Source organism: Dama dama, chromosome 33 (assembly GCF_033118175.1).
Source record: "Dama dama isolate Ldn47 chromosome 33, ASM3311817v1, whole genome shotgun sequence".
Taxonomy (NCBI): domain Eukaryota; kingdom Metazoa; phylum Chordata; class Mammalia; order Artiodactyla; family Cervidae; genus Dama; species Dama dama.
The window spans coordinates 33682676-33695862 of NC_083713.1; the positions used below are offsets into that span (position 1 = coordinate 33682676).

The 13187-nt window shown below is 37.5% G+C and overlaps 1 protein-coding gene across 1 annotated transcript in view; it reads right to left on the minus strand.

Annotated features, from left to right (window-relative positions):
* Window positions 1-13187, minus strand: part of SCN2A (sodium voltage-gated channel alpha subunit 2) — a 285612-nt gene that overhangs the window by 72183 nt on the left and 200242 nt on the right. Inside the window, exons 3-4 of the mRNA XM_061135553.1 lie at window positions 11494-11811; window positions 10490-10608 (exon numbers count right to left, since the gene is read on the minus strand). Coding sequence (XP_060991536.1) covers window positions 10490-10608; window positions 11494-11760 — 386 coding nt within the window. The 5' untranslated portion in view covers window positions 11761-11811. The remainder of the gene's footprint in view (window positions 1-10489; window positions 10609-11493; window positions 11812-13187) is intronic.

The window sequence follows — 13187 nt, forward strand, 5'->3', positions numbered from 1 at the left end:
GATAAAAATTCCAGAATGAATAAATGCTATTAATGTCCCTTCTCACTCTACTTTTAATCATAAATCTTCATATCACTTACACATAGCAAAATATCAGCATGATTTTAAGTGCAGTAAAATAGAATAGCGTTGTGTTGCCAATGTGTTGTGTTATATGTATTGTCTTAATCTATTAACAGATGTTTCTTTGCACCTTCAACTGACTTTAGTCAAAGTAATCACTGATTTTTCATTTTGACTGGCAGTGATTCAGGGCACATGCTTAATTCTCAGCTTGTTCAAGTGTGTTCACATGAAAACACTCATAAGTGAATGATGTGGATCAGCCACGTGAGGGCACTACAACCTAGAGAACACAGAAAAACACCAGTTCAAAGAAGAAATATTTTCCTTTCTTGCTAGAAAGAAACAAAAATAAGATAAACTTAAAGATGACTTCATCATTAGTGTATAAAACCAGCGGATCCTCTGTGTCTGTTAGGTTACTGGCCCTACTGAAGGGGGCAGCAGAGGATGAGATGGCTAGATAGCATCACTGACTCAATCCACACGAATCTGAGCAAATTCCAGGAGATAGTGGATGGCAGAGGAGCCTGGACGGCTACAGTCCATGAGGTCACAAAGAACTGAACATGACTTAGCGACTGAACAATAACAACCTACACTAGAAAACAACCCCTTGGCAGATTGGCATCATTCAAAATACATAGTTCCCAGCCTCAAACATGCTCAACACAGTCTTAATATTTCTCCACTTCACTGTCCCCACTACTCTGCAAAGATAATTCTGAATATTCTCCACTCTTCTTTGATCTCCAGTCTTCTTCCTTCTCTACCCATTTCAAACTCATGACCTTATTTCCTATCTTATTGAGAGAAGAGATAGCATCAGAAGGTCATATCTTTACTTCCTAACCCCAAATTGACAAACTCTCTGTTTTGAGATTCTTTCCTCCTTCCCATTTCAATGGAGGGAGTTGTCAACCCCTCTACCCAAACTCTGGACATCTTCCACCTTTCCAGAACACTTCAGCAATCTCTTTATCTCTTTCTTCTCTTATCTTTAGTATCTCCATTAGTAACTCTATCTGCTCTTATGATCAACACAAACTTGCTTAATTCTCTCCTACATTTTTGGCATAAAAGAGAATACTGTAGTATAGCCCACAATCCTCTAACCATTTATAGACTTCTCTTTTCCAATTTCACAGCCAAGCTTCTTAGAAGAGATGTTTATCTTTACTTTCCTTCATTTATCTACCACATCCTCAGCCTACCAGTTTTCTTCCTAAATATGACAAATATCTTCATGTTGTGTAACTGAAAACAAAAGGATAATTTTGAGTTCTTGTCTGACTTGTTCTCTCAATAGAGTTTGACAAGCCTGATTCTTCCCCTTTTAATTATGTTCTCTTACTTTTGCTTTCATGAGATCCTAATCCTTTGATTTTTTATGCTTCATGGGCAACAATTTTTTAATATCCTTTGAAATGTTTTATTTCCCTTTTTAAAAAGGACAGAGGATATCCAAGACATTTTCCCTCTCTTGCTATATTTATTCTAGTAGAGCTCATTAACACACATAGCTCCAAGTACATTTACATACCCACTGATCTCAAGTATTCTTCTCCAGACTAGCCCTCTCTAGCTGGTAAAGTGTCTGCCTGCAATGCGGGAGGCCTGGGTTCGATCCCTGGATCAGGAAGATCCCCTGGAGGAGGAAATGGCAAACCACTCCAGCACTCTTGCCTGAAAAACCCCATGGAGGAGCCTGGTAGGCTATAGTTCAGGGGGTCACAAAGAGTCGGACATGACTGAGCTACTTCACTTTAGCCCTCTCTTCTGAACTCAGTAATCCATATTACCCAATTCCATATTACATCTGCACTTACGTGCACTTATTTCCTTGACACTTCAAGTTTTTTTGAGCTCTAAAACTAAACTAAAAATGTTTTAATCCTAGCCCTCTTCTCTTCTCAAATACTGCTCCTTTGACATCTCTGTATCACAATGTCTCATGATTAAGCCAGGATGAATGTGAGATTTGGTCACCTGATGTGAAGAACTGATTCATTGGAAAAGACCCTGATGCTGGGGAAGATTGGAGGCAGGAGAAGGGGATAACAGAGGATGAGATGGTTGGACGGCATCACCGACTCCATGGACATGAGTTTGAGCGAGCTTCGGGAGTTGGTGATGGACAGGGAAGCCCGGCGTGATGCAGCCACAGGGTTGCCAAGAGTAGGGCATGACTGAGCGACTGAACTGACTGACTGACTCAGCCAGGAACCTAGGAGCCATCTTGCATTTTGCTCTTCCCTGAACATCCACATTCAACTTAACACTAAATATTGTCAATTCTACCTGCTATGCCTGGATTCAGTGCACTTTTCCCACAATCCTCATAATACTGCCTAGTCTCGGTATCCATCAAATCTAATGTAAATACTGTAATTTCACCCGAGCTGAACCCATGCTTGACTCTATTCAATCCTTTCTGCACACTGTACCAAAATTACCTTTGTAAATCTAATTTGGATCATTTCAATAGCTTTCCACTACCTTAGGATGATGATCAAATATCTTAACACACAAAGAGTGAAGAGTCTAGGAGGTCTAATTCTTGTCCACCCTAAGTTCAGCTTGCTTAGTCCTCATTTCACTTTCCCAAGTCTGATATTATTGCAATTGTTTTAGGTCATGGAATGAAGCAATCTCTCTTTCAAGTCAGGATCTTAACAAATGTTACCTCTTTCCCCTGAATATGCTATTTACCTCACGTTAGCCAACTCAAACTTTTCCTCCAGCACTCAGATCAGAAGTTATTTTCAGTAAAACCTGTCCACAATAGCACCTTTCCTGATTAGGTCTATCAGAAATATATCCTCGTAGCATCAGATGCTATTCTTCCAATGCCTAACTGATTTTTTTCCCATTAGATGGTCAACTTCATGAGGGCCAACTTCATGAGGGTCAACTTCATGTCTATATTGTTCACCACCATACCATTTTGTAGGGTCAGTTGACTATTGAATGATGTTAGTTTGGAACTTTGTTTACTACTAAGTGAAGTACATTTTTCCTTTTTAGTGATATATTTATAAATATGGATCAGAAATACAGCATGAAATTTGTTTCCACATATGTCAAGTGCACAGGTTTCTACATTTTTTTGAAAGAGAGAACACTGGATAAATACAAACTGGAAATTAAAAGGCTCATGAGATTTATGTCACATAATAGATTGAGCCATGGTTTTATGTCCCTTAAAAATTTTACCCCTTATAATGATAAAATTTAAGTATATATAATAAAGTAAAATATATATTTAAACTTTAATAAATAGAGTAAATATTACCCAGTAAGTCAAAATGAATAAGTCATTACACTCAAATTAGTGTTTTTCACATTGAATGACTATCATTTTAATTTAAAAAATACATTTAACTTAACGGTCCTGACAAATGATCAGAAAGGAAACCAAATAAAACTATTTTCCTTTTAAATCAAATAAGAGATAACTACAGTCAGATTTTTATGCTTTTAGTTTAATAGATAATCTCCAAATAGAGAGTTTCAAAATCCATTACTTTTTAAATCACTATAAATTTATTTTATCAGTCTCATACCTGGAGTCTCATACCTTTAAGATACCTGGAGTCTGGTGAGTGATTGAAATAGTAGGGTTTCAAATAATGATAACAAATATGAAAAAAAAGTATAGACATGGTATTGGTGATACCATACACTGAAAAATTATAGAAATTCTATGTCAAGGCAGATTTCAAGGGACCAGAACTAGTAACAAAATGCATATGCTGTTGTTGTTGTTTAGTCATTAAGTCGTGTCCAACTCTTTTGCAAGCCCATGGACTGTAGCCCACCATACTCTTCTGTCCACCGCATTTCCCAGGCAAGAATACTAGAATAGGGTACCATTTCCTTCTCCGGGGAATCTTCCTGACTCAGGGATTAAACCCTTGTCTCTTACATTGGCAGGTGGGTTCTTTACTACCGCGCCACCAGGGAAGCCCAAAATGCATGTATTCATTTTCTAAATATATAGCACAAAAAGTACATTTTTTTCAGAAGAACAATGAATCCTAGAATAGTATTTCCTTGTGAGACTTTGTATATAAATAAAAATAGAGGCAGGGTAACCTCATATATCATCAAGAAAAAAAGGATTTTTTAAATCTATTGATTTCTTCTATACCAGATATTCATAAAAATGTGTTAACATTTTGATTGGTAGTAACCTGTCAGTTGGCAAGCCTAAAATATTCCCTGTGTGTATGATGAGGAAAGACTTCTTCATATTCATATTGAAAGTGCTTTATATAACCTTTGACCTGGGAACTAGATGATTAAAGTACTGGCATGCCTACCCCTATATCCACGTGGGTAGGATGAAGCAGCATGAGTTTTAAAGCAATGAACTGTGGATCAGATGCATCCTTTACCAATCACATGGGCCTCAGCAAGTTAATTATTTAAGCCTCACTTTTCTTATGCAAATATAGATAATACCAATACTTTTCTTAGTGAATAGTTATCTTTATTACTATTAATCATTTGTCTATTAAATAGAAAAACATAGGGCATTTCTTTGTTTTCTTAAGGGAAAGACATTGTTCTGTTCAAGGATTTTGTAATAAAACATAATATCCAGAGAAGTTGCAGAGACATCTTTTACTTAAAATGTATATGAACTAGAGGCAGAAGATAGTTTTATCTAAGAGATTTCTAACATAGAGAATTTAAGCAAAGTAAGATAGGCCTCTTTCTACCTATTCATTCATATTTGCGAGGCAGCAGAAATGTCAACTAAATGTCACATATATACTGTTAACTCTTGAGTTGTTTAATTTTGTTATTAACAAATTCCTAACTATGTGATAACATGTGGTAACTTTTGAGCATTGAAAGCAGGAGAAACAGAAATAGTAAGTTGTTCACCCTCCTTTCCCACAGACCTATATAACATTTGTATGGAAAACCATGTTTTTGATTTCTAATAGATAGCATATAATTTTGGGATGAACTAAAAAGCTCACTTCCTATTTAATGAATTAGTAAGTTGGAGCCACTGAAAACAACCTTTGAGATACACAGAAATACAGGTAGATAAATTATGTACCCCTAATACATAATTTATACCTGAGGGTTTAGAAATCTGTTAGATAGAAACACCAAAGAAAGAAACGGCAGTTCTGTTATATAGAAACTGCAAAGCATACTAGGCTGATAATCAAAGACTTAGTCTGAAGTTTTGGCCTTGCCACTTACATAAAATGTAGTCTTATAAAACAGTGACTAAACATGTCTGGGCCTCAATGAACTCATCTGCAAAGTGAGATTGTGGTCGGGACTGACCACATTATGTTTCCGTCACTCAATAGCTTCTAACTCTGGTGCTGCATAAACATTCTGTTTGCAAAATCAAGTCTCAAGAGATCAGAGATTTGTACAGAATTTGTTTGTGGAATTCCTTAAATAATATGAGACTGTTTCTTTGCTAATCTTGCAGAACTTGCTCCTAGAATTGTAGCTAGTACTACCAAGAATAGCTGTCCTAGCTACAACTTATCAAGTTCCTACCAAGTGCTGGATCAACCCTGAATATTCACTGGAAGAACTGATGCTGAAGCTGAAGCTCCAATTCTGTGGTCACCAGATACAAAGAGCCAACTCATTGGAAAAAGACCCTGATGCTGGGAAAGACTGAGGGCAGGAGGAGAAGGGGGCGACAAAGGACGAGGTGATTGGATGGCATCATCGACTCAATGGACATAAGCTTGAGCAAACTCAGGGAGATAGTGAAGGACAGGCAGCCCAGAGAGTCGCAAAGAGTCAGACATAGCTGAGAAACCGAACAACAACCAAGTGCTGGTCACAGTGTCAGGTGTTTATAGTTATTATTATTAATGTTTAAATTACGATCACAACATATGGATGGACAAAGTGAGATTCAAAACAGCTGCAGTAAACTTGGACCAAGGTCATGGAGCCAATAAGTAAATCTCAGAGGCAGGGTTTGAATCCAGGTTTTCTGATTCCAAAATCTGTTTTTTATTTTCCTAACCTGTATGAATGATGGGCAGTTCTGCATTACTGTGTGATTTGGGGTGTTTTAGGTCTTTGTCATCACTTTATATACCATCTGTACGGCGACATAATGATGACTACATCTCTCAAAGCTTTAACCTCCAGCCCAACCCTTTCCCAAACTCCAGACCTGCATTCCATTTAATACCTCAACTCCTCCACTGAGTGTCTAACAGGTTTCTCAAAAACAAATAAACAAACAAATGTTCAAATTCAAGCTCTTGATTTTACCCAGCATCTCTCTCCACCTAATGTCGTCTGTCCCAAGCTCAAGGAGCTACACTTTTCTTTCTTGACCATACTAAACGCCTAGAGTCCTCCTTAGTTCTGCTCATTCCCTCACACCCCACATCCAATTGATCAGCACATCCTTTCAGCTTTTCTGAACACAACTGAATTTGATGACATTTGCTACCCTCATCGTTTCCACCAAAGCCACCAGCATCCTCTGCCTTCATAAAGGCAGTAAACCCCCAATCTATTTTCTTACTTTCACCCTTTCCCCTGAGGCAATCTGTTCCCTACACAGCAGCCAGAGTGATCTTTTTCAAATCTGACTCAGGTGATGACATTCTTTTGCTGAAAACCCTCCAGTCTTCTCTCTCCATCTCATTCAGGGTAGACTGGGTGTCTTATCAACCACCTACTATGTCAGCCCTGACCTCCACTCTCAATGACCTCACCCCCTTCTACTCTCTGCCTTTCCCACTCTCCTCCAGGCACTCTGGGCTCCTGGTTGATTCTCGAACACAACAGGTACACTTCCACCTTCATCCTTTGCCTTCATATTTGCTATTCACCTTTCTCCTTAGAGTTCCACGTTGCACTTCCTCACTTCCTTTGGCTCTTTACTCAAATGCTATCTTTTCAGAGAGGACTTCCCTGATCATACGATTTAAAATAGTACCTCGCCACTCTTCTCTTTTTATACAGCTTTATTTTTGTTAATAGCATTTATCACTAGCTGACACTAGCTAAATTGTTTGTATTATCTCTCTCCTCTAAAACACACACATACACATGGATATAGCTACTTGAGAGCAGGGACTAGCAGGTTCTATGTTGCATCACAGTGTCTAGAAGAACATTTGCCACACAGTAGGTACTTAGTAAATATTTGCAAATGAACAAATGAATAACAAATGCAAAGTGAAGGAGGGTGTGCATATTAAGCTAAAATAATAAAAAATTCACATGTAACACACTGAAAATTCTGATAGGAAATTTTAGGAATATGGATAAATTTTTACTTGTTTACTATCTAGAAAACATAACCATATTTTATTTATCTATCAAAACAAGATAATAGGCACATCAAAAGCATTTTCAGTTTTCAAAATATACTCTGGCAAAAATAGAGTAAGCGTAAGATTTTTCTGCCAAAATCAAGACACAAAGCTAATTTGATATGCAAGAATGCCTAATGAAGATAACAGCTCCTTAAGAAATAAGTCAAGGTTTTCATTGGAAATAGAGATACCAGTCAAGGTTGAAAATGCCAATTTTTTTTTTTTACTGTGAATGACCATTTTATGGAATATAAACTAATGATAATAAATACACAATGCCCTCTTAACTGTGCCTAAAATGCAGATAGCAACCTCAATCATTTTTATCTTATAGCAAAAGGCACTTAAAATTAGAAAACCAGGATTTGAGCTTAGGATGTGCATTGTGAGGAATAAGACAAAGTCACTGAGAAAGTTACCTGCCAACTGTAGAGTATTATTTACAGCAAAATTTGATGGTAAAGCATCTGCCTGCAATGCGGGAGACCCAGGTTCAATCCCTGGGTCGGGAAGATCCCCTGGAGAAGGAAATGGCCACCCACTCCAGTACTCTTGCCTGGAAAATTCCATGGACAGAGGAGCCTGGTAGGCTACAGTCCATGGGGTCGCAAAGAGTCGGACACGACTGAGCGACTTCACTTTCACTTTCACAGTCAAATGTGCATTATCACCAAAATACCAAAGAATGTGTCTATCTTCTCTTATATCTCTACTCCAAGGTAAGATAGCTGAGATAGAATAGTTTAATTCAGGCAATCAGAGCTTTTTAAAAAATCTACTTTTTCTGCATTAGAAGAAATGTGTAGCTCCACACCATTTGTAAGGTTCTAGGAGAGTCAAACATTCAGTTCAGCAAATCTGATTTACCTGGCTGCCTTCACATTTCAACTTACACCACTGCAGATCTCCTGACAACTGTGCCCCTTCAAGGTTTTCTTTCTTCTGGGAAGTAAGTGCTAACTTTCAAATTCTTCAAATTCAAATCGTATCTTGATTCCTAAAGAGACTCCACCATAAACTTGGTTTTCAACGCCCAGAGTCTCTGATCAGAACTTCTAAAACTACTCTCATCCTCTTCCACTGGAAGTCTCTTTTCCCAGAAGGCTTTATGTTAAGATTCCTGGGTCTTCTAACCTTCTAGAATATTTTGGAGTGGCGATGATAAAATAGCTTTCATGAAATTTTCAAAAAAATATGCTATCTCCCCACAAAAGTTTTAAAACAACAATAACAACAACAATCTTGCCTTTTTCCTTTAATACTGAGCTTTCTTAATGTTATTTCTTCATTCATATTGAAGGCAAAATAGATTTTTCTGACCTCTTCAAAACTTCCATTTTGTCACTTGTTTTGCATCTAATAATTTATCTTCTTGATTCATTTGTCACTTACTTCTTCAACACATATTCTCCCGGTATTTCCTATAAACAGAGCAATGGGCTAAGTCTGAATTTTTTGACATGACTTGATGTATAAATTGCAATTACATAGGGATGAACAATTATTTTTAGATACAATGAATAATTTATGGAAAGATTTATTCAGAGCACAGATTTTTAACTACTCAAACATCATAATGGACCATAATTTATAGCTCATGAGACTCAAATCTAAATCTCAACTTTATTATTCATTCCTAAAGCCAACTCAAAGACATTTTTTGTTCCTGTAAAATGTCTCTTTTATTTGAATAGCAGAAGTAAGGAATCATTATTGTTTTAAAAAACTCATAGAAAATTATTAAATCTTAAAACATAAATATGAAATTAAAATATGTCTATGCAAAACCTGGGGGTAATGGAGAGGAATGACCTAGAGGTTAAAAGGAAACTGAATTCCAGAATGCCGCGCTTCTACAGACATTTGCCACATTGCCAGGCAAGTCTGGGGACATGATTTATAGCCCAACACCCAGAACTGAGAGGAGTTCCCTGTATCCAGTTTATTCTATCTCCTGAATTCCCTATCTAATTCCCTACCATTTCAGATTGAATTATTTTCTAGGCCTGCTAGGGAAAGTAAGCTTTTACACTGTAAGCCTTGAAGCAGGCCCTGGACTGACCATGTTGTAAATCAAAGGCAATGACTCTTTATAATTAGGAAACAAAATTTAACATTGTCCTATCTGAGACTTTGCTTAAGTTTCAGTTTCCCCTTCTTTACCTCTGGATCAGTTCCTTATCCCAAGGCTTCTGTGTTCCTCCTGTCAATGTCCCTGACTGACATTGCTCCGTCTTCCAAAGCTTTGCCTCCTTGGTTTTTCCAGCCCTAGCTGTCAGTCAAACCACTGTCCCTAGTCTGGAAGAAAACTTCTCATTTACAACTACTCTATTTAACTTAGATCAAATCACTATCTCCCACCAAGGTGTCATCAATTCCTTTTCTAGGAAGTAGTACTTCATAAGGAGAATAAAGAATGAAAGGAGAATGTATGTGGGAAGAGAGAACTGCAGCAGGACCTGTGAGCTGAATAAAACACAGGAATAAGTGACCAAAAAACGAAAGAAAAATAAAATAGAAAATCAATGCAAATGACACTTGGAAAAAGAACTGGAAGAAATAATTGAAAGACTAATGCATACACAGTCATATCACAATTATAAACATTCGCAACTCAAAGCTTTCAAATACTAAAGTGAAAAGCAGAAAGTAGTAAAAATTAAGATCAAAAAGAATAAAATTATATAATTCAGAATATGCAGATATATTCCAAATGTAAAAGTAGTAAAGAAAATTAGTTCACAGAGTTTACCCATTACATAACCTTGTAAAATTTGAAGACTTATAAAAGGAGAGCCTGGTAACACTGTCAAAGTTAATGAAGAAGTCTTGGATGTAGTAGGCAACTCAGAAGGGAGCAGAGGAAGAAAGAAAGAAGTAGTTAGTCAAGGAGAGAAGAAATACTTAGAATATGGGGAAAATTGGTTCACTTACCTATGATCCCATTTGGCAATAACACTAAACTGTTGAGTAAGAGGGAAAAAAGAAAGAGCATATAGTGTTGCCAACCACATACATTTTTGAAAAATTCTCAATTCAATAAGTTAGTCAACGAGTAAAATCATATAAGTGACTATTTGAGAAAAGGATATGAATGTACCAAAATCTTAATAGCTAATTTTCTAATAGGGTTGAAGGGAGTTAAAATGTACAGGGCAGGAGTGGCACTGAATCGAGAGATTGCTTTCCCTTTATTCAATACTATAAATGTCTGAAAAAGAAAACAAACACATAAAACAGAATTTAGAAATGCAATGTTAAAACTAAGAACAATTTAAGAAAAAAGTGATACAATTTTTTTAGAAATATGATTTTATAAAATAATAATATACTAACTACCAATATATGACATGATGCTATGTGTTTTCTCTTTCTGAATGCTATAAACTCCCCTAATTTGGTGAGAGACATGAGGATTTAAAGAACATAAAGAAAATGTACAGTCATTACCATAGAAATACTTAGCATCATCATCAAGTTTTAATATCAGTATTATCAAAATGTATTTAATTCACAAAGAGCTCAAGAATGAGGCTTTGATTACTTTTTCAGTTTGATAAAAGCCGTCTCACAGGAACTTCAGTGTTTTCTGGAGGTGCTATTTGATCAAATGCTTTTAGGGGGCGCTTAGAAGTCACCTGCTTTTATTTCTTCTTGAGGGAAGCATGGAATAGGCAAAATTTATGGTGTGAAGGAATAAACCTGCTGAAGATCAAAGTACCTTATGTAGAGCTAGATATTGTAAAGAGGACTTTGGCTACTACTTCTGGAAATATTGTTTTTAATGCATAAAAAATAAGCTCCTTGTCTTTACTTTCTGCTTCACCACACTGTAAGGTGAGCAGACTTTTGCCCTTCCTCATTTCCCCCACTGCAAGATGCTCTTAAGCTCTCTGCCTGTCCTGGCCGTGGGTTCAAATAAGTGCTTCCCAAAGACTAGGACTATGGGGCCATTGCATGGTCAAGCCCATTACTACCATAGTGATACTTTAGACAGAGGGGAGATGGCACAACATTCTTCACCTGATATGCCTGGCTCTAGCCCAGAAGCAATTAGGAAGTAGAGGAAATAAAGGCAACTTGACTAAGAACTCACTTTCTTATTGATATAATAGGGATCCAGATCCTCCAGCGGCTCTGACACCATCTCTGGAGGAATGTCTCCATAAATAAATGGAAGGGATTTTCCCGCTTCCAAGTCACTGTTTGGCTTTGGGCCACTTTCATCATCCTCATCCTTGCGCTCTTGCTTGGGTCTCTGGGCTTTCTCTTCTGCAATGCGTTGTTCAATAGCAGCAAGGGATTCCCTGGTAAAGAAGCGGAAGCTGTCAGGTCCTGGCGGTACCAGCACTGACTGTGCCATCTTTTCATCCTGCTCCTTTAATCACTGTTTGGCTCCTTGCATAAGAAAGTGCTATGGAAACAACAGAGAGAGAGAGAGAGAGGGAGGGAAAAAAAGCAATGGTCATTAGGATAAAAGGGCAATGACATGATGCTGAGGTAACATACATACAAACGAAGCTATCTGTAATGTTTTACTAAGGAAGCTGCATTTGGCATTCAGGGGATTCGCCTGCATACATTCATCTGCTTGCATAGAGATCTATCTTTCACATTCAGTAGGTGTCTATGAGGTAATCTAATCTCCCACTCCCAAAATGTTTTAAGTGAAAATATCCAACTCGGAGCTCAGAAATGGAGGATACTGGTTTGTGCTTGCTGCTTCACTTGTGTGAATTATTTTGGCAGCCATCTTTTTCAGCATCCTTTCTGGAAAAAAAAAAAAAAATTTCAGAGATCCATAACAAGAGATGAATAATCACTCAAAATTGTAGAACTGGGGTGTGTGAAGATCTTGCTCCATTTTTTTTTTCCATGTTCCTTTGGCCCCACTCTCCACCTTAAAGAGCTGATTCGGAAATCAATGCACCTGGTAAAGAGCTCTGGAAATCCTGAAATGCCAGGCTGTGGAAACCTAGGTAGATTCTGCTTGAAAGCAAGGAGCGGGAAGGAGCAGGGGATGCCCGGTTGTATTTGGAATTGCTCGGAAGCTACACAGGAAGGGACCTGGCTCCTGCCAAAGCAGGCAGGAAGTCACCCACGTCAGAGGTCTGGAGCTTGGACCCCCTGGTTGAGCACCTGCTGCTAGCTAGTGTAATTGCTTCTTAAATTAACAAATTTGCAGTACCTTAGGAAATGCTGTAGAGATAGCTCATTTTCTCAAATGGTGCCCATTTCTTAAAAATCCACACAGCAGATTTGGACTTGAAAAAATAATAAGTTGAAGATAGTTTATTTTTAACATGAGCTCCATTTATTTTGGTTTTTGTGGTAACATAAATGTGGTTTTACTGTATTCTAACCGTATTTTACTGGGCTATGGGCTAGCATATCTAACTTAAGTGAGCACACCAATCATTTCAAACGTTATCTCTGAATCAGTGGCAAGAGTTTCTATGCTTTCTGAAATAATATAACCAAAATCTTGATTCCTGAATGCCACCTATTACAATCACTTCTCTATTTTCCTTCTTTGTAAAATATCAGTCCATTTTAACCCTTACCCTACAGGAATGAGCATTACCATTTAATTATATGAGGTGCATTATCTAAGAGTAAAATTCATTCATATCCAGGTCACTTCTGCAGCATATGTCAGATCAAATAGGGAAATCTAAAATAACAGAATTACTGCATCATTTCCACATTCTTTTGAAGTAGACCAGGACCTTTCAGCCACCAGCTAGCAGACTGCCCTCTCAGAATCACAGTGCCTCTAAAACATCCCTC